This window comes from Anomalospiza imberbis, chromosome 3 (genome assembly GCF_031753505.1).
Source record: "Anomalospiza imberbis isolate Cuckoo-Finch-1a 21T00152 chromosome 3, ASM3175350v1, whole genome shotgun sequence".
Classification (NCBI taxonomy): domain Eukaryota; kingdom Metazoa; phylum Chordata; class Aves; order Passeriformes; family Viduidae; genus Anomalospiza; species Anomalospiza imberbis.
Genome location: NC_089683.1, coordinates 72,324,922 through 72,345,759, shown reverse-complemented (window position 1 = coordinate 72,345,759; position 20,838 = coordinate 72,324,922). Strand labels below are relative to the sequence as shown.

The following is a 20,838-nucleotide window of genomic DNA, read 5'->3' as shown; positions in this document are numbered from 1 at the left end:
GGATGTCATCTTGAATTTTCTTCCAGATTTTTCTGTATTTGCTTGTTTGTGTGTGCATTTCCTGGTTTGGTTTAGTTTGTTTTTCTTGATGAAGTGACAGTAATCTGATGATTTAGCATCATATGTATAAAAAGGTTATATAGAAGGATAGTATATTAATATAATAATATAGTGATGCTCCACTAAATTTTAGTATTTTGCTTTTTGCATAAAATCAAACCCAAAGGAGCTTATTGGAATGAAAAAGACAAAGCACTGACACTGACAAGTGTCTCATACTTCAGTCCTGTCAGATGAACCATCTCAAATTTATCTCATCTGCATTTGGGTTCAATCATAGGGGACTATAATCCACGTAGAAAGCCTAACAGCCCTGAATCTATTATCAAAGAACATGTTTTTGAAAAGTGATGGGACTTTTTTAAATATTCTTAGTTAATTTTATCTTAACTGATTTTCTAATACTATAAATTCAACTCAACTTCTTCCCCAAGAGGGTGGTACACACTTACCTTCTGAAAGCTTTTTCATGCCAACCGATGCCATTGAGCATTTAGTTCCCCTTGAAGGCTAAAATCTATTTTTATACCACAGAATAGCTGTAGTGCATGGTTGTTATCTACCGTAGATGTGAAACGTGCCAAGGTCTGTATGGAATATGGTTTTGTGCATTTATTTCTTTATTTATTTAAGTAGAAATCTGGGGACAAACACGGCTATACACAGGCTATTTTAAACATAAGGCAACTCTTACTGTTAAATACGTCTCTCCAAATAGACTTTGAACAGCTTTTTGATCATATCCAGCAGGCTAGTGCAAGCCAATCGCATGAACTCAGCGAGTAATGGTACCCAAACCCACCCTTGTGAATCCTCCTGGGAATGCCCCGAAGGACGGAGCATAGCTTCCGGGAGATCTGAGCGACAGGACCGTGTTTCAGCTTGGCGCTGAGGGCCGGCAGCGCAGAGCAGGAGCCCGGGCCGCCATCCATCCCCTCCCGGCCGGGCCGGGTGCCGGGCCCGAGCAGCCGCGCGGCCGCCGCGGGGCTCTCGCCGCTGCCCGCCAGGGGCCGCGCCGCGCTCGGCTCCACCCGGAGGCGTTCGGCTCCTCCCGGTCCCACTCGGCTCCGTTCGGCTCCCGGCGGTTCCCGCGCGGCCCCGCCCCGCGGTGACGCGCACAGCGGGCGCCGGGCGGGAGCGCGGGGCCGGTGCCGCTCCCGCATCCACGGCCATGTTCCCGTCGGCTCCCGCCTCCCCGCGGACCCCGGGCGGGTCGGCCCGCAGGACCCTGAGCGGCGCCGCGCCCAGCCCTCTCTCCCGGCCGGGCGGCAAGAAGAGCCTGCCCGTCGTGGCGGCAGCCGCCTCGCCGGTGCTGTTCTCGCCGGCGGCGCGGAGGAGCGGCTCCCTCTCGGCGCGGTGAGTCCCGCCCCTCGCCGCGGACGCGGCCTCGTGGTTAGGTGCTCGAGCCAGTGCGGGTTACATTATAGTACTGTACATTAGAGCCGTACGCGTACAGTACCACGCGTTCCGCGTTATGAATGCCTCTTACTGGGTTTTGAATGCGCGGGTTCCTCAAATATACCCCTGTGTGATACAAGTATCATATATGGAAATTATAAGAACTTCCGTATTTACAAAGAAGATAAAATGGTCAAAGTTCAGGCATTTCACACCCGCCCCTCTCCCCAGCTTCTTCCCCCGTGTTCTCCCTTCCATAGGGATCAAACTGAGATACGGCATGAGCCCCAGATCAGTTCCAGGCTTCTTAATCTCTTTTCTCAGGAGCAGATACTTGTTGTGTAGTTCAGATAAAGAGGATTGCCCATGCTCAGTTTTGGGGAACTTTTACTTAATGTCTGCATAATAATTTTTGCAGGGTGCCAGGATTGTCTACTAGCTGTATGTCACCTCTTGCCATTTCACACAGGGGAGGTCTGAGACATCATTTCACTTGTGAGGAGAAATAAAAAGAGGGCTTTAATTTGTAAAAGCAGAGAAATTTGCCCACCTCACTGTGTTCAGAAGACAACACAGACCTGTGCTGTTCCAGAGAGAGAAGGTGGGGAAAGATGCAAAGCAGCTTTTATAAATGGTAGGAAATGCAGTCTCCACAGCAAGCTGAGGGTGGTAGGAGTGCTGTTGGATCCGAGCTGCCATGGCTTTTAAAGTGTTGCACAGCGTGTGCTGCCCAGCAGTGCCAGAGCTAGGGATGGAAGTAGTCCCTGCAGTCAGGGAAGAGTTTCTTCTGAGCTTCTTCTGACATTGTGGATGTCTTTATTCGGTAGATAACCAGAGTGTAAAGAGGTTGAACAGTGAGTGTGTTGCTGGTGGAGTAATGCATATTCAAAGTCAGTTCTTTAAAAATGAAGAATTTGATGACAGCTAGCAACTTGTGAGGAAGCCACCAAATTTTTGCTTTAGGTGGTGTTCCCAGAGAAAGCATGTTTATTTTACATAAATCTGTTTCTAAATAGATACTCATTAAGTAAATGTTTACTGAAACTGATGAATAAGCAATAAAAAGTTAACTGTAACTTTTTGTTTTGTTTAAGAGCGACTCCTACTAGAGTTATCCAGCTTCCTACAGCAACTGAGACTATTAATTATGATGTCAAGGCTTTTGGGTCCTCTCTGCCTGTTAAGGTTATGGAAGCCCTGAAGAAGGCTGATGGTAAGAATTGATGTTATTTTTCTCCCTGAAAATTGACAGGTGAGAGAATTCTTAATGTGTCATTGATGCCATTGAAATGCTGATTTTACAGGGGAAGCTGAAATGTCTGTGCTTTGCTTTGAATCCAACATGGTTATCTATGTAACAATAATTATAATAATGCCCATGTGGGTCTGAATGCATGAAAATATCCTTCAGGTGCTGCTTATGCAATATGTTGTAGTAAACCAAGGGTAAAAGGAAAGCTAATAGTAGGTTTTTAGTAACTTTTACTTATTGGTTCTTCCTTACCTTTTTAACCTGTTTTGATTTTGCTGTGTCCTAGAGTGGATGCTTAATATTTTTCTTTATTTCACTTCCCATTTGTTATCTCTTCCGAAAGCCCTAGTGATACAAACCTTTCCCTGAGTTCAAGAAATTGGTCTCCTAAACAATTTTTTCTTTGTGGATAAGTTTTTCCGTTATAGCAGATATAAGAGGAACCAAATACGTATCTTAGAAATAATGTTAAAATTGTTGAGCAATTTACAAAGCTATTATAATCTGCTCTAAATACATGGAAATGGGTTTTGGGGTTGTCATTTCATTCTCAAAGTTTGAGGGTTTATCAAATGGATTTTTAAACAAGATGTAGTAATTCGATATGTTAATCAAATAAATGTAAATTCCAACATGGAAACTAATTTAATAGAAAATATTTCTTATTTTCATTTAATAATTAAAGTTTATTGGTTTAAATGTTGCTCTGAAGTGTTTTATAATCTGAATGCTTTAAAGAAGTTACTTTTTTATGTAGCTGATGACCAGCTGAGCGTTCAAGTGGATGAAAGTGGATGGGCCTGGCTAGTTCATAAGGAGAGGCTGATTATTTGGAAGATTGGTCAGTCTGCAGTAGCTAAGGTAACTGAAAGGTCAAGATGGAAAGTCTGTATTTTATGCTATTTCAACTGGTTATGCAGTTATGAGGTTGGGGTTTTTTTTCAGCTGGAGTTTGTTTTCCCTCAAAAGCAACAGGATTGATATGAAGTCATGCTAACAACATTAACTGAAACTCAAACTTTTGAGAGAGCTTATAATTTTTATATTCCTCTCTTCTGTTTTGTCAACTTGGCACTAAGGTTAATTCTTCATATTTTAATGGGTGTGGCTCTTAGATAGTCTTGGTAAAGCTTATTTTGATAATTAAAATCTAGTTGATATGTTATGGATTGGTTTAGATTATTCTGGGAACAATTTTCAAGTTGCAACAAACCCCAAAAACAGAGGTTGATTTCAGAGGTACTGAACATATGTTTCACCTAGATTTCTTAGGTGAAGAATTTTTGTATCCCCTCTGGACAGTATTTCTTTCAGCATCATTTCAGTGATAGTCAGAGAAAAACAAAATCGGAGCTACAAAATCAGTTTCTTTCAATCAGGACGATGTATGTTCATTTTACAGGCCCTGTACTACAGGGGAGTGTCAGGTGTACACATTCTGGCACTTGAAGAGATTTATCAAGGGATTAAAATTTTTCTGGTTTTTTAACTTCAAGGGCATAGGGGAGTGAGGAGTGTTTCCCCTCTCTACCCTGTTAGTACTTAATAAGTTCTCTCAAGCATTTCTACTTTAATTTTTTTTAATATTATGTTAAGGAATAGTCAAATAATCTCCAATAGAAATAATCCAGTATTGTAGTGTTGTGAGAAACACTCAGAAATAACTAAAGAAAACCAGTGATATTTGAAAATTTGGATATGTTTTTTAGCTGTTTACTGGTTGTGACAACCTTGTTGAAATTATTTTGTGACATTTTTTTGGTTCCCTTACACAGTATCTGGGTTAGTTGAAATGTAGTTTTTAGCAAGGTCAAAACATCTAAAGATTTTGAGGCAGAGGAATAAGTTCTCCCAGTCTCATAATTATTATGACATCTCTTTCTTTCTTCCAGTTATCTCTGTGCAAGGAATTGCAGCTGCCACCCAGTGACTTCCAATGGAGTTCTAGTTTAGCAGCTATATCTTGTCTCAATTCTTCAGGTGAAGCACCTTCTCTTCAGGTGACCAAATTTTAAATTTTAGTGTTTAAAAGCACCTTAAGAATAACTTTGAATATATCATTTTTTGTCAAAAGGATGTATTCAAAGTATTTGAAAACATTTGGTGGTATTCTAGCTATTCAAAAGGCAGATTGTTAGTTGGCAGTAAATACCTTTGAAATAAACAAACTTCTTGCCAGTCCTTTTAAATTGCACCATGTGCATCTTATAGGATCAGAATAAATAATAGTTTTTTTAAGGATTACTTGACATGCTTTCATAGCAAACAAAAATGCAGTAAACTACGAGGTGTTTTGTTAACAAACAGCAGGGCAATCAAAAATGGGGTCTGACAAAGTGCAGCTTAATTGCTGGCTGAAAACGTTGTTCAGTGGATTAATTCCCAGTATCCATAGATGAGAGGCAAACCCCAGCACCCTCCCTCAGCTGGTCTTTGTAAGAAAGCTGACAGTGGAAGGACAGACTTAATCTGTCTTGACTGATTGGTCTCCTAAGTGCTTTTTTTCCTGAGTTACTGTATTAGAGGGTGAAGTTTGAAGATCAGTTGCGTTCTGAAAGTGTGTTAATGTGCCTGTTTACTATCATTCATGAAAAGAGCATCTCATTTTCAGCTTAGATTTCAGTTAATATATGTGATGCTCTGATAAAACTGGTTAAGAAGCTGTCCTTGGAAGTAAGCAGCAGCACAGAATATGTAATATAATCTTTTCTTTTGATATGCTGTTGTGTTACTCTTCCAGATGATAAAATGCAGTCTTAGTATTTTGGGATTATCTCATGAAACCCAAAATGTTCTGACTTAGTTTAAGAGGAAGTAGTTCACCTAACCCTAATACTTTATTTATTGTATTTTTTAATTTCATTATTCTTTAACTTGTGAACTGAAAGTCAGTGTCCAGTAAAAAATTGGTTAGAAAACTCCAAGGAGCTCTATAACAACTCCCAGCTACAGTTTTTCTATTGTTCTGTGATTTTTACTTTTTTTTTTAACAACCAGTAGATAAGTGCAATGCTGTTCTCTAAATCACTACCTGAACAGTCTCTTGCTTCATGCTTTTAGTTTGGTATCTGTGATTTCCTTAATTGCACTGTAGGCCTATGCCTTTGAATAGAAGAGACGCCTTGTGATTTGATATTTCTCTTAAAGATATTAGAGTAGATTCTTTGCTAAATTATAGTCTACATTTGAAGTCTTCCATAGTAGCTTTTAACTCTTGGCATCTGAAGTATTTTCCACAGGCCCTTTTCTGTTTTACAACTCCAAGTTTTGTTTGCATTTCAGCAGCAGACCTTGAATTATCAAGAGCAAGAGCCAGTAGAAAATGTTCATTAGGAAAATAAATGTATATAACATTCCCTGCACAAATTAAGTTGTGCTGCAGATTGGTTTTGTGATTCACTTCCAGGTTTGTCAGTGTGCATCCATGTGTATTTGCTACCTTCTTGTGTCTTTGTTACCCACAATCTTGATGTGTAAAATAACTTGTTTAAGTTAAATTTGCATTATCATTATTATCATCATCATCATCATAATCATTTTGCCTGTTCTCTTAATTACTTTTTCACTTCAAGTCTCTGGCAATAATGGTTGTTACCAGTGAAGGTTCTGTGCGCTACTGGCCCAATCTTGCACATGAAGGATCCTTTACAGACACTTTCACAGACTTTGGAGGCTCTCTGTGCAGTTTCCTCACAGCAGTAAAGGTAAAACAGTATGTTTTATATTAAAATACTGGTTTTATTCCTAATCTAAAGATGGAAAAGTGTGGTCAGTTTTATTAGTCTTAAATCTGCAATAAATATGGTGAAGGTAACACTATTTTTTGTCATTAGATTCCAAGGATTATGTGAGAGTTTAGTCCTGTTGTTTATCTGAAATTGAGTTTCATGGATAAAAATGTCACATAAAGCTAAGAAAATGAGTCTCTGCCAGTGCCAAGTACCCATGACATGTTTGTCTTTTTCTAAGGATGTCTTGTGTCTTGTTCAGCATTTACCTGTATGAGCTGTCATAAAGAATTTTAGCTGACAGTAGAGTTTTCTAGAATGTGATTTTTTTTAAATGTCGCTGCTTTTTAAAATGTAGTTGCTTTCTCTTTTTGTTAGGGGGGAAGCTTTATTTTATCATCTTCCAGAGGTCAGCTAGTCCGGTTGATACCTGATAGTTCTGGCAAGATTCATCAACATGCCCTCCCACAGGGGCAGGGCATGTTTTCTGGAATTGGTAGAAAGGTTTCTTCTTTTCTGGGTATATTGTCTCCTGGACATGATGCTGTGGTAAGCTTGAGAAACATTCGTCTTCTTTAATTTCTCTTTGTAATTTCTAGCCTGTGTTTAAGAAAGGAAAAAGAAAAGATTGTATAAGGATGTGTGATGACAAAAACCACGACTCGCTCAGCTCATTTATGTTACTTATATTTCTTTGAAATTTGAAAAAACAACAGAAACCAAATAAATTTGTATGTTTTGTGAAGGCAAATGCTGGCTTGCTCTTTAGCTCTGAATAAAAGGCAACTTTGAAATAGTAGTCCTTCCTGGGGAATATGCAGTGGTTGCATGTCCTACCCCTTTCTAGTGATAGCCTCATTACTAATTGAAGAAACCAGCCTGTAATTCTTCTTTTCTGACTTAGCACTGCCAAGGGTTGTTGACTGGCTTGAGTTTTGTCAATGAACTCCACAGAAGTTGGCAGGAAGTACAAGAAATGTATGTAGTGTAGATGTTCTTTTATCTATAAAATAAGACTTCTCTTGGAAGTTATCATAATGCTCATCTTGAGTGCAACTTTTGTAGATTACCCAAGGAAGGGACTCTTTTTGTGGATGGAGGATGGTTTAGATTATTCTGTCCAAATATTCAGGCTTTCCTTTAACTTTTTTAGCTTTTTCACTTTTTAAATGCAGATTTCTAATGTTCTTTGGGATAGAGAGAGATCAAGCTTTTACATGCTAACAAGTTCAAATCTAAACAAATGGGAGATTGATGATTCATCAGAACGTTACATTCTCAGCTGGGATATCAACAGGATCCTGAAAGAACATATTACAGATGCAATTTGGGTAAGAGCCAGCCCAACTGGAAAGGGTTAGTGTGTTTATTTTAACTGATAGCCTGTTTATATACAGTTACACAACAGATGTATTTCTTTTTTTAGGGATCTGAAAGTAACTATGAAGATATTAAAGGAGGAGTAAATATACAATACATGGATTTGCAACAGAATCGGTAAGGAAGTACACTTGCATCTGGTAAGACCTTCATTAATGAGATAAATCTGTTCTGTTTTCCTGCAAAAACTTCTTGTAAGTAATTGCAATTTATTTTACTGGAGTGGAACTGTTGATAAAATAAGCACCTTATATTTGGGAATTAGGTTATCCTATATTTCATACTATGATCTTTTTAGCATCACAAATCCTTTACCTGATAATAATTCCCTTTACTTTTTTTAGTGTCATTTTATCAAGATTGTGTATTTGTTTTGTCTTGATTTTACAAAGATTAAAAATAAGCAACTGTAACTTGTTCCAGCAGATGCAGAAAATTTAGTATCTCTTGCATTTGATTTAATGGCAAGAAATTACAACTGCCGTGGTTCAGTTTTGTACTGCAATATGAATACTGTTAATAAAGTAACTTGGAAGAACAAATAGCATAGTTTTTCTTTCTAAAAGAATACAAGATTGAGCAATATCTTGTTGAGATAGTAGTTAGAATTTTTTTTTTTTTTGAGTAAGTAAATTTTTGAGCAAGTAAAATATGTAATAATCATCTCTCAATGGTGTGATATCTGTTGTTGAATAGAGATGGACTGGTCATACTTGCTGCAGCATGGCATCCTGGAGATCGTCCGTGTCTTGTCTACTACACTCTGGTAACTGTAGAAGATAAAGGCTATCAGATGTCTGATGATGTTGTTGTGGAGGTCACACAGTATAATCCATCTTTTCAGGTATGCTAATAGAGGTTCTGATACTGATTTAAGATTAAGGCCAGTGTCAGGTTTTTGGCTAAAGGAAAATCAGTTTTCCGTGGAAGTATGTATTTGTAATACTCTGAGGAAAATGTGTACCAGCATTTCCTAATGTTTAATACTAACTCTATGTAAAGGTTATGCTTTGCATTTTAAGTTGCAAGATAAAACCCTCAAAAATGAGTGTAGTCTGATTTATTTTAATTTTTGTGCTGACTTTGAACATTTCTACAGAGTGATTTTGTCATACACTCTTCTAATCCATTTAGAACAGATCTCAAACTCTGAGACTCTTGTTGTGGGACAAGGAATTATGAGATCTGTTTTTTGGTCCTTGCTAGGCAGCTGGCTTGCTGGGAGGGGAGGACACATTGTGTGTGGAGTACATTGTCTGTGCTGTGTCTTCTGGAAGCATAAACCTGGGATTAGATTGCTTTGGTAAACTTCTACTCTTCCCTCTCTCCCCACTGCCTGTAATGGTATCTTAAAGCTCAAAGGTGGAAGAAGAGTGTGCAAACTGTTGAATAATTGTTCTGTTTACTTATGTCTCCATGTGAAATTAGCAAGAATATAATGCATATGGAAGGGGAAAAAACCCCAGGATCTAAAATTTTAGGGCAAATTAAAAGTGATTTTGTTTGGTTTTAGGTTGTAAGTTACATCCATACCTCATTGTTAAAAATTAAAACAAGTTCAGGCTGCATGGATTAGCATTTAAAATTTTAAATGTTTAAGGGATTGATTACATATTGTGATATTGTTTGTATTCAACCCTTTCAGTCAGAAGATGAAGTGTTGTGCTGCCTGGTAGTCCCAGATTACTTCAGCCATGCTGCTTACCTTTACAAGGAAGATGAAGTGTTTGCTTGTTCCACTGGAACTGGCAGAATTTCCTTACCACAGGAAAAAATCATATTTGGCATACAAGGTAACCTGCTGTGGAGGAAAATCACATTTTGTTGGTACCTCTTAATTCAATATTTTTACTGTATTTAGCTATCTCGGAGAGCAGTGTCATACTTGTACTCCTTTATTAAATGTTTCAAGTTGGGAATGTCTCATGGGTGTATGGAGAAGTGCTGATGTGACACCCAGTATTGTTACTCTACGGTATTTCAATTGAAAATGAAGGAGATCCCTGTTCTTGGTATATGAAAGGATGGGGGAGTTTTGCTTGTGGGGCCTTTTCCTTGCCTTTTCTCTTTCCGAACATTCACTGTGGATTGATTTTTTTCCTTGAAGTTAACTCAGTGCCAGATGTCTCTAAGTATGTCATCCATGACCTTCAAAGGTGTTTTCAAGTACAACAGGAACACTGATTCTTATGTAGAATTTGAATTAACTGAATCTTGATTTTTTTCTTTGTTTCTTCTTTCTTCCTTTTTTTTTTTTTTTAACACTTGCAGTATCTGGAAGTCTGCATCTAGAGTAGCAAATAGTTCCACAATTTTTCGAAGTCAGGTGCAGTTATAATTACTCTTGGTTGATTAATGACAAAAGTCAATAATTGTCTATGAAACTCTTACATATTGGCCTTAAAAGAAAGAGATAATTATGTGCTTGTTTTTTTTCCCTCTCCTTATTTTAGGAGATAGTATTTTAGGAGCAGGTTCCTGTAATAGCCTTCCTATCTTCTTTGCCAAAAAAAGTGGACTTCTCACTATCTTGTCCAGGGAAAATATTTCTGTGCTTCCTGAAGACCTTGAAGATGCCCTGTCCTCTTCTATTGCTGGACCAAGAAGTGAGGTAATGGTTATTTGCTTCCTGGTTGAAAACAGAGTACAAATAAAGTGGTTTTTTTATGTCACTTTTGAATTTGCACTGTGGAAGTCCCGCCTTGTTTGGGTTTTAAACTTTTTTTTTAGTAGAGACTCAAACACTTGTAATGAAGGCAGTTTTCAAAACAAAAAGTTTTTACATCTGCCAGTTTGAGTAGCTTTTTTTCTTTTCATTTGTTTCATAGCTGAGGTTTCAATGAAATTTGCATTTCTTCTTTGTAGGTGTGTTGCTGTCAATCACTAGGCCTAATATAACGCTATAATCAATTGTTATTATTAAGTGGTATTTTAGTGGAAGGCCTTTGTGGGCTGATGAAACTGTGTTTTTCTTAACAAACTAGTTTCTAGTTAAGTTTGTCTGCAGTTAAACTGTTTTTGTGGATGACAGTACTCAGGAATACCTTTTAAATCCTGTCAAAAATGATGGGTTTGAATCTTCAAATAATTTTCATTAAAAATCTGATGGGCAGAATAAGTTGGTGTAAGTTCCTTTGCAGATGGTGTGAATTTTGGTCAAACCTCTATGTGACTTGCATCATAACGTATCTTGGAGGTTTATGTTTGACATAATAAGCACAACTGCTTCCAGGTGGTGATTTTATTTTAAATCTGTGCCATTGCTACTTAAATCTGTTTTCATTTCATAATGAAGATTATTATCTGTCTTTCAGCTGAAGTTTTTATTTTGCATTTTCAGAGTCCTACATTTGATGCAACTGGTAGGCTAGAAGTTATAGCTCAAGAAGATAAAACCAAATTATTGAAAGCTGCTTTTCTACAGTACTGCAGGTAGAAATTCCACTTCATTTTTGAGACTTTGTTTCCTGCTTTTGAAGGTATTCTGGTATTTGAGTAGGAGATTGTTTTGGTTAGGACATTCCTGTGCTATTTTAGTTGTAGCTTTTTTTATTTATTTATTTATTAGGAAAGCATTAAATGTGCTTTGGGCTAATGAAGAAGGGATATATGCTAGAAAGGAGAAGACTTCTGTAATCTCAATCACTTGACACTTGCTCTGTGTAAATTCTGTGAGTACGTTTGTGCCAGTGAAACAACTTTCAACTTTGCATTTTGACTTTTTTATTCTTTAGTAAGTGGTGTTTTGCTGAAAAAACTTTTTCCTCCTCATTTTTATTTGCCTAGCTGTTTCCAGTAATACTTTTGAATATACTTATGGCTGTGAAGATGAACTGGTATGGCAGAATTAGGGCAAGATGATTTTTTCTTTCAGATTTGCTGATATGGAAGAATTAGTGGAACAAAACACCCTGTTTGTCAAACTATCCTTATTAAAACAGTTGGAGTGCAGGGAGGCATGTGGTGCTCTTGAAAGGTTTGATGTTGAGATGAGTGATATAAACAAAGGAGGGAAAGGAGAAAGAAGAAGATAAACAGATCTGTAGGCTTAGATTAATTATATGTAGAGAGAATTGTTGTCAGTATTTATGTGTTTAAAAAACAAGGCAAACAACCCACACACCCTCTTAGGACTAATTTCCTTAAAGAGTCTTAAAACTTGGAAAGAACAGGTTCAAGATAACAAGTGCTTTTGCCGTAGAGCTTCATGTGAGGTAAAAGGTAATGGAGGGGCTTAGGCACAGAGAATAAAGGATACCAATACAAGATCTGTAAACAGGCACAGAACTTAGACAAATTCTGCATGTGTTCAGAAGTGTCATGTGAGCATGGTTAACAAACATGATGTCATTGAGGATGTGTACCAGAGGGTTGGAAACACAAGGAAGTGGGAGGTAGTAAGGAAACCAGTGTGAAACAGTGTGGAAGTTTTAAGTTATTGCAATAAAAATCTGAGTTATATTTATGAAACTAGAAGAAAACAATAATTTTATGTATATAGTAGTTATTCTGATGTTTTTCCCAGAAATAAATAGTCTGGTAGAATGAATGGAGCAGTCTTCCACAGAACAGATGTAGCAGTGGCCTGTCCAGGTGGCCACTGAGTTGATGCAGACCAAATAATGGAAGGTTGTGCAGCCACTGGAAGTGTAAAGTGTACCAGCTGTACAGTGAGCCCTGGCAGCTTTATAGAACTGGTGATCTTTAGAGGGAATAGAAAGTTCTGTGGAAAGATCAAGTTGACCCTTTTTGAGGGCACTTCATGATTTGAAGGAGCTAATAAATTCCCATGTAATTTCCTTAGAAACACATCCTGCTGGGTAATAAAGATGGGGCTTACTTTTTTAATAGAAGATCTAGTATATTCCAGTTATTCCACTTTTTCAAAAGTATCCTTTATTTAGTTTACCTTTGTGCAATATCTGGATGCACTGCTGGGTTGATTTTTTTTGTTTGTTTTTTGGTGGTTTGTTTTTTTTTTTATTAATTTGTAGACATCTTGGTCATGTAAGTGTTCAAAGTGAAAGTTTCATGAAAAATATAAATACTTCCAGTACTGGACTGACAATATCCCTTCTCAGTCAGAATACTATAATTTTTTAGTCACAAAATCAAATCCCTGGCTTTTGTATATATTGCATAATTCTTACATAGAAGTACAACTTCATACCTTGGAGGTCTGTTTGGTTGCTTCTTGCTCTTTTACTTACTGATATGAAAAAGAGAGGATTCTTTGAAATTAAAGGAAATAAAAATAATGCATTATATTTGCTGAAGCATTTTCCTGAGAGCTTTTACGAGCTTCCTCTCTATTGCTATTAGTGGGAGTGACTGAGAAAATGAGAAAATTTTAAAGCGAGCAATAGAAATATAGTGACTTAACTACTAGATACATCCAGGCTTAGTTCTGCACGATGAGTCTTTTCTCTTAAATAATAATAGAGGTAATAAAGTGTGCCTTGACTCCTGGTTTGTGCTTTTTTTGATTTATGAGTTGTGCAGCCTACTTGCTTTTAAAGAATTGGAGTACCTTTTATCTACAGTTAGTTTAGAGAGAGTTCCAAAAATGCTTGATGTATATAATCTAAAGAACTTCAGAAAGAGTGTATCAGAAAATCCTGTTAACGGAGGGGGGTTTATTTCTGTGATCCCATTGGTTGATTTTATTTAGCATACTTTGTTTCATTTATTTCAGGAAAGATATAGTTAATGCACAAAGCATGGTAATCGAGCTCTTTCCAAGTAATGCAGATCTGGAGCCTGATGCTGAACTGGATAGAGCAGTCACTCAGATCAGTGTGGACTTAACGGATGATTACCCTGCCTCTGATCCAAGATGGGCTGAATCTGTACCTGAAGGTAAATATAACATGTTGGCTTTTGAGCTTTTTAGTTTGTGGTTTTGTTTGGTTGGTTGTTTTGTTGTTGTTTGTTTTTGTTTGTTTGGTTGTTGTTGTTTTTTTCTGAAGTAGTATCTATAACATTCTAGATAACATTTTATACTTCAAGCTTTGCAAAGAAGGCATAAGTGTTTCTTGCCCTCTATCACCACTAGGTACATTTCCAGAAAGACTTAAAGATGCATCTTTTGATATTATCACTTAAGCTTGCAGTCTGCTATGATTAGTTCTTGACTTCATGCAGTAAACACAAACAGCAAGGAAAACATATGTCTGAGAACGATACTTTGCGTAAGGATCAGGTGGTGTTACTCTGGTATTTCCACGATTCCTTGTGTAGTTTTGAATCGTTTTCCAAAAAATAGATGTGTTAAGAGAAAGAGCTTATTTGTTCATTCTTAGCCCTTTTTTCAGTGTGACTGCACAGGTTCTGGTCACCTTGGATCCTGGGTAGAGTGAGCTCGTATTCATCTGGGACTTTGGTATTTATATCTGCCTGAAAGAGGACTAGAGAAATTGGTTTACCAGTATTTGTTGTACATAAAGGATTAAAGCAGACGTGTTTTCAGCAAGAAACTTCTTTGTTCATGCTTTGGTGTCTCTTGTAAGTTGTAATTTGAAAGTGGCCTCACACTTCTAGGCGGTAGTTGCCAGTTACAGAGTTGAGGCTTAATTTGAAAGTTCATGTAAATAGTTACAGATGGATGATGTTTCCTGTTGTTTGTGTGGGGCAGCCAGTTGGAAATTGTCAGGCATCACATCCTCACTATTTTCTGAACCAACTTCATTTTTAATTTGGCAGCCTGTCTGTGCTTATTCCTGAGTAAAGCCAGAAATAAAAATTGGTAGCTTCTTGGAAATTGTCTTGCTAAGTTTGCTCAGTGATAGCTCTTCCAAGTTTTTTATCTTGATGTTATAAGCACACTTAGTTTTTACAAAAAATCTGGATGCAGAGTCAATTAGATCTGAATGCTTGTTAACACTCTAGCTTCTAGTAGCTGTGGTCTAGGGCATAATAAATTTAGCAATAGCTCGTCCATCACGAGGATAAAAATATGAGTCTGAATCCTATTAAAACTAGAATATGCTTGTGAGATGCTATTTTAGCAGCATAATGAATGGAATATTTCAGAATAGTACTGATCTAAAGATACTTTATTTCTTCTAAAAGCTTTTCTTCAGCCATGATAGAGTTGAAAACGACAGATTAAAAATAGCATGGTAAGCAGTATATAAATATGTGTGCACATACTGTAAAAAGTACCAGTGTGGTACCACTATAAAAATTGACAGATCAGTTTACCTCAGAGGCACAAAACATCCAGAAATGAAGATAGCAAGTGCTCTGACCTAAGATTTTACTTTTTTTAGAAGCAGCTGGCTTCAGCAACACGTCTCTCATTCTACTTCATCAGCTAGAGGATAAAACAAAAGCACACTCGTTCTTCATTGAGTTTCTTCATCAGGTGAGTCCTACTGTTCTTTTGGTATCAGCACACACAGTTTATTACTTTGTCTTGATTCTTCTAGAACACTGTTTAAAGTGCATGGGGTGTTTTGTTTTGTTTTGTTTTTTTTTTAATAAAAGGTTGGTGTGTTTGAGCGTCTGGGCAGTTTTCCAGTGCGAGGGATGCCAATGGCCACTCGACTGTTGCTCTGTGAGCATGCAGAGAAACTGGCAGCAGCTATTGTTCTCAAGAATCACCACTCCAGGCTGCCTGAGCTGGTGAATGCTGCTATACTGATTGCATTAAACAAAAGGGAATGTGATGTTCCACCAAGCCTTACCCCTGCTGATGTGTTCTTCAGGGAGGTAAGAAACCTGTTGTTCCTGAATTACTGTGTAGCCCTGCATGTAGTAAGTTGTTACAGTGCTTTGAAATGTATTTTGAAACTTTTCTCTGTAAAACTGTAAAAATCAATTCAGCTTTACACAACTACCCTTTAAATAGGGATAATGTGGTAGTATTTTCCTCACTTTGGTGTATGTACTTTTTTGTGTCTGCAGCTGAAATGCAATTTCTGACAAATTTTATGTAGCAGAATTTGGTACAATTTCCAGCTATCCAACATGGATAAGCAATGAAAAACACAGCAGGAATTCTCTGACACATAAGAAGATGCATGCTAAATCATGATTTTTAAAGGATGAACTGGAGAGTATGAAGGTTTCCAGATAGGAGTGCTGCTTTGATGAGCTGTCCTGGATGGAATTATATTAATTCAGTCACTTATAATTTTGTCCTCTCTAGCATTAGTCAAGCTAAGTAAGTTCTCAGTTTATACTGCGTTCCAGTCAAGTGCTCCGTCTTTATTTCTTTCTTCCTTCTTGAGAAGAACTATGCACAAAACGTTTATTCTTAGGAAGTTTTTTACTGCAAAGAACAATAGTTGCTCAGGGAGAAAAATAAATACAAAAGAAAACAGAAATAATAGTCTGCTATTTTAAAGCAGATATGTTATCCAGTATACTTTATGTAACAAAGATTCTGCTGCCAAATATTCCAGAAGATGATGGAGAAATATGCTTAATGGAAGTGTATGGAGTTGTCTTCAGAAATGAGGATTTTTTTCTTTTCCTTTCAGATTTAAGTCCAGAAAGAAGGTATTTTTTGTAGTTTTAAGTATTGTATGCACCATAAGCTGGTTATCTCATTATGCATTAGGGTAGTTGATACCTTTTAATATTTTTGGCTGTTTATGTGGTTTATACTAATGTACTTATTTTTCTATACAGCTCTTGGCTTTCAAGTATCAGCTGATAGTGGACATGTTTGTGTTCAGTGTAGCTTTTCTTTCTGTCTTCAAGGTATCCCAGATTGATTCCATCTTTGAATGCTTATTAGAAGAGGAGGAACAAATCCTGAAAGATATGCCTATTGACTCAATTGAGTGGGCCCAGATAGTTGTCAATGTGAACAACATCATTAAGGTACAGAACTGCCTTAACCAAGATGTTTGTGGGAGAGGAAGATAAACACTGAAGAGCACTGAACAAGCTGAGTGTAGCACATCCGAGTTACTGACATGTGAAGAAAAATGAATGTGCTTTTCACATGTCCAAATACAGCAGGAAGGAAAACACAGCCTTGGGCAGAATTAGGGGCATTCCTTTTCCTTCTGAGCCACTGTTAAAGATAATTTGAGAAGTTGCAGCTTTGTTGGAAGTTGTGAAGTCATGAATATGGAGCAAAGAGTGAAGAGCTTGTGTTTGACCACTGAGGTTTCTTGCTCAGTCAATATATCCCCTTCTGTCCAACTGAGAAAATGGTGTATTGAATGTGGATATTGAAAGAACATTTCAGAATTACAAAAGACAACATCTTTTGTGATCTGTGTGTACTGAGGTAGACTTTGAAATACTGACATCCTTATCTTTCAATAGGATATGCTACAAGCTGCCTGTCAGTATCGTCAATCTAGAGCCTCTTTATATAAAACAGGAGAACTTCCAGAAAGAGAACCTGAATATATTCCTTGGACAGGTGAGAAAATACAATTACAAATTCATAAGTTTCAGAACACATGAATTTCAGTCTGAATTTTAAACTTTCTGTTAAAAGCTGCTACAGGATTGTCAGTGGGAGTAAGTGAAAATGGAAGTTTTCACTTTGGGAATGAAGTGGGATGAATCAGTGAACTCTTAGTTTGTCCAGTACTGATGATGCTTTTTTAAAACTTGCATTGCAAATTTGGCTATAAAACCACAAGTTTGGGAAAGAAAATTTTAGAATTTTTATAATATTTTAGAATTTTATAAAATTTTTTAATGCATTGGTTCTGGTTGGCAGATCTGTGGGGTACATAACATTAAAATAAATCATAAAATATGATCCATAGCGGTTTTAAAAGGACTGATGATTCTCTATTTGCATAAATGTTGATTTGTTTTGATGGGTTAGTAGTGTGAAAAAGTATCAGAACAAATCTTCTCAGAAGCAAGCATTTTCCACTTGATGCATAAGCTTCCTTGTAGCCTCTACATGTAAAACACATTTGTTTAGTGCTTCCAAGACAGAAGTCTTGCAATTCATATTCCTCTTCACAAAAGCAGGACCCATGCAAACTCTTTCGATCTTGTGTATTGATGATTATATCAAAATATTTAAATCAGGTTAACAGAAGTTGCCTTTTCCTTGTGTGTATTCTCTTACTTTGCTTAGAAATAGTGCAAGTAATTCTCTTCTTCTGGAAAAAGAGCTGATGTTGGTAGTTGGCAGCATAGATCTGCATAGTTCAGGCTTTTAGTTTACTACATCTTGGCCCTGTTTAATATGTAAAAGCATATGGGAGTAGTTTTTCATTGTGGGGGTGGAGTGATGATGGTATTACTTTGAATTTCAAAATAAAAACATTTATTGGCTTTTTTTCCTTGTATTTTTTTATTATACATAGTAATGTTTTTCTTAGGCTTTGCCATAGATTGCTGTGGTGATTGGATTATTGCTTTAATGTTGCGTGTGTTGTTTTCCCAAGCCTCCAGTGGCCTCCGTGCGGCAATAACGCGTCAGCACGGTACCATCCTGAAGGTGGTGTATCCCCAGGTGGACAGCAACCTCCGCAGCATCGTGGCTGAGCAGCTGGTGGCACTTCTGGATTGCTTCCTGGATGGCTATGTTGCTCAGCTGAAGTCTGTGGATCGTCTGGCTGATCAGGAGCGGTACAGCAGCGTGGAAATGGAATACGTCCAGAAAAGATCCGAGCTCTTGTCCCCTCTCCGTGAGTGCTCTCTGTGTTCTGTAATGCAAAGATAAAGTGGTCCATTCGATGAGCAAATGACACCAATTTGGAGTAAATGGCATCTGTGTATGAATTCCATTTGCTTTACACAGTTCTGCTTTCAGAGTACAAATGGCTGGTCTATGACTTAATGAGATAATTACAAGATAAATGCAGATTACGTGTTAGTATCCACGACTGCGCTCCATGTGTGTACCTCTTATTAGGCACCTGGGTGCTTGAATTTTTGTCTTCTGCTAACTTGTTGCATTTATCTGGCAGGTTTTTATTTTGCACTGCCTGGCTGAAAGTAGCCTATGAATGGATTCTGAATGTTTATATTGTTGCAAGTTGAGATAAACCTATATGCCTGAAAGTTTGTTTGGTGTTTATCAGTGAATAGTTACTTTTTGAAGCCAAATTTTTAAATTATTGTACCCATTGTTTAAGGTGTTAGATGTGGTCAAGTCCTGAATGAGTAAGCCATAGAAAAGCTGCCTTTTAAAACAGAAATAAATTGGTGTAAATCCATTTTAGTAATTTTGAAAAGTTTAATTTTTTTTGACTGAAGTAAATTATATAAATAGAACAATCTAATGATAATTTTTGAGCATTCTTAGAAAAAGCTTCATAAAACTATTGTTGCCCGCATTCATGGGCTCTGTTAGCTTATAAATACATTTTGTAACATTATGTTCAATCTAAGGTTTGTATTTCTTTACAAACAGAACTAAATCTTCTGCTGACTCTTACATATTTAACTGAACAAAAAGAAAGATTCTACGTAGTTTCTTTAATGCAAGCCCAATTTTCCTTATTTGTCCTGTTCTTCTTCAAAAGCCTATGGCTGCTGCTTTTTTACTTTGTGTATTTAAGTAGCTGTTATTGTAGATTTTAAGTCATGGGTGGAATTCCCTCCCCCAGTGCAAACAGCAGATGATGCTAACTTCCAGAGGAAATAGAAGACATGATGCCATTTAGTATTCCCGTTTTCCCTCTTGTGCTGTGGGACAGAGGTGGTAGGTCTGTGAGCGTGCATGTGCATGGGAGATTTATGCAGGAGGGCAATGTTCCTTTGGGAATGTGTGAGTATCTCCTCAGTGGCAGCACTTGAAACTTGTTTTCATTTTTCTGGTCTCAGACAAAGATGAGCTTGTTTGCTAAAACTTCTTTTTCTTGGTTACTTAGTTTCCCTGGGACAGTACCAGTTGACAGCTGCTTTAGCAGAGAAGTACTGCGACTTTGATATCCTGGTGCAAATGTGTGAGCAGACAGACAACCAGACCAGATTACAACGCTACATGACTCAGTTTGCAGATCAGGCAAGCCTCTTCTATTCCCTTTAAGTAGTGTTTTATAATAAATTTGCACCTGAAGTGTTGCAAAATTTATTATTTCTTTCGGGGGTTTCTTTCCCCATTTTTTTTTAATGCTTATGTAATTATGTATACATACAGGGGTAATGTGGAAAATTTAAGTTGATATTCACTGTAAAATATTCAATGGAGTATTTTACATTAGAAAGGCAAAACTAGCCAGCAGAAATAAAGGTACTGCCTGTATGGGTACTACCTGTACCTTTTCATGGGACCTTTTTGTGCCCCAGACATGTTTTCTCACTCTTAGCATTTTTCAGCATTTTGTGATTTCTTCACTCAGGTGCTGTTGCCATTACACTGTTGTTTTATTAAATTAACATAATATAAAATAGAGGATAATTTCCAAAAGAGATGAAATTGTTAAATGTATAAATAGAAAAGTAATTAATGTGTAAATATAAAAGTAGTTAGGAAGAGTAGGAAGGTAGGGCTGTTGCTTTGGGGTTTTTTGCATTGTCCTGCTACATATTTGTTGGACAGTTTTTCCACCGTCTGTTAAAATCTAGTGTAAAAATTAAGTGTGCTGAAATACTAGAAAGCTTAAGGAAAAGGTGGTAGAGATTACTTGAAATGTGTTGGACTGGAATAAAAAGGTGTTAATTTGAGAATTGGTGAGATGACTTTTTTTAGCTTTCCACAACTATTGGGGAAGGAGAAATCCTGCAGTCTACATGTTGCCTAGTAAAGAGAGTACATAAAGGTTGTTTAAATAACAAAAAACAGAAGTACCAGCAATAGACAGAAATTATAGCAAACTTTTAAAATAGTGCATCTTAAAATACTCAGCCTGACTGTCAAAGGGGATAAATTACCTTTTTTTTCCTCTTCATATGCTTTATTTTAAAGAGGAAATGTAAAACTTCTGGAAAAGAAGTTACTGTGGCAAATGTAGAGCTGAATATATAAGTCTAATGGATAGACTACCAGACTGATGCCCTCTTCAGACTTCATTTTTAACTTGTTAATGCAATTAAAATTTAGCATTACTGTAATAGTGTCCTGAAAAGACTAAATTAAATCTC

The 20,838-nt window shown here is 37.2% G+C and overlaps 1 protein-coding gene across 1 annotated transcript in view; it reads left to right on the top strand.

The window, feature by feature from the left end:
- The first annotated feature begins 1,192 nt into the window (after nucleotides 1-1,192).
- Nucleotides 1,193-20,838, top strand: part of NUP133 (nucleoporin 133) — a 29,954-nt gene continuing 10,308 nt past the window's right edge. Inside the window, exons 1-19 of the mRNA XM_068185089.1 lie at nucleotides 1,193-1,416; nucleotides 2,553-2,671; nucleotides 3,468-3,571; nucleotides 4,603-4,710; nucleotides 6,283-6,414; nucleotides 6,817-6,987; nucleotides 7,614-7,769; nucleotides 7,865-7,935; nucleotides 8,515-8,662; nucleotides 9,464-9,611; nucleotides 10,272-10,429; nucleotides 11,159-11,250; nucleotides 13,514-13,677; nucleotides 15,090-15,184; nucleotides 15,307-15,531; nucleotides 16,528-16,650; nucleotides 17,104-17,203; nucleotides 18,195-18,437; nucleotides 19,626-19,759. Coding sequence (XP_068041190.1) covers nucleotides 1,232-1,416; nucleotides 2,553-2,671; nucleotides 3,468-3,571; nucleotides 4,603-4,710; nucleotides 6,283-6,414; nucleotides 6,817-6,987; nucleotides 7,614-7,769; nucleotides 7,865-7,935; nucleotides 8,515-8,662; nucleotides 9,464-9,611; nucleotides 10,272-10,429; nucleotides 11,159-11,250; nucleotides 13,514-13,677; nucleotides 15,090-15,184; nucleotides 15,307-15,531; nucleotides 16,528-16,650; nucleotides 17,104-17,203; nucleotides 18,195-18,437; nucleotides 19,626-19,759 — 2,676 coding nt within the window. The 5' untranslated portion in view covers nucleotides 1,193-1,231. The remainder of the gene's footprint in view (nucleotides 1,417-2,552; nucleotides 2,672-3,467; nucleotides 3,572-4,602; nucleotides 4,711-6,282; nucleotides 6,415-6,816; nucleotides 6,988-7,613; nucleotides 7,770-7,864; nucleotides 7,936-8,514; nucleotides 8,663-9,463; nucleotides 9,612-10,271; nucleotides 10,430-11,158; nucleotides 11,251-13,513; nucleotides 13,678-15,089; nucleotides 15,185-15,306; nucleotides 15,532-16,527; nucleotides 16,651-17,103; nucleotides 17,204-18,194; nucleotides 18,438-19,625; nucleotides 19,760-20,838) is intronic.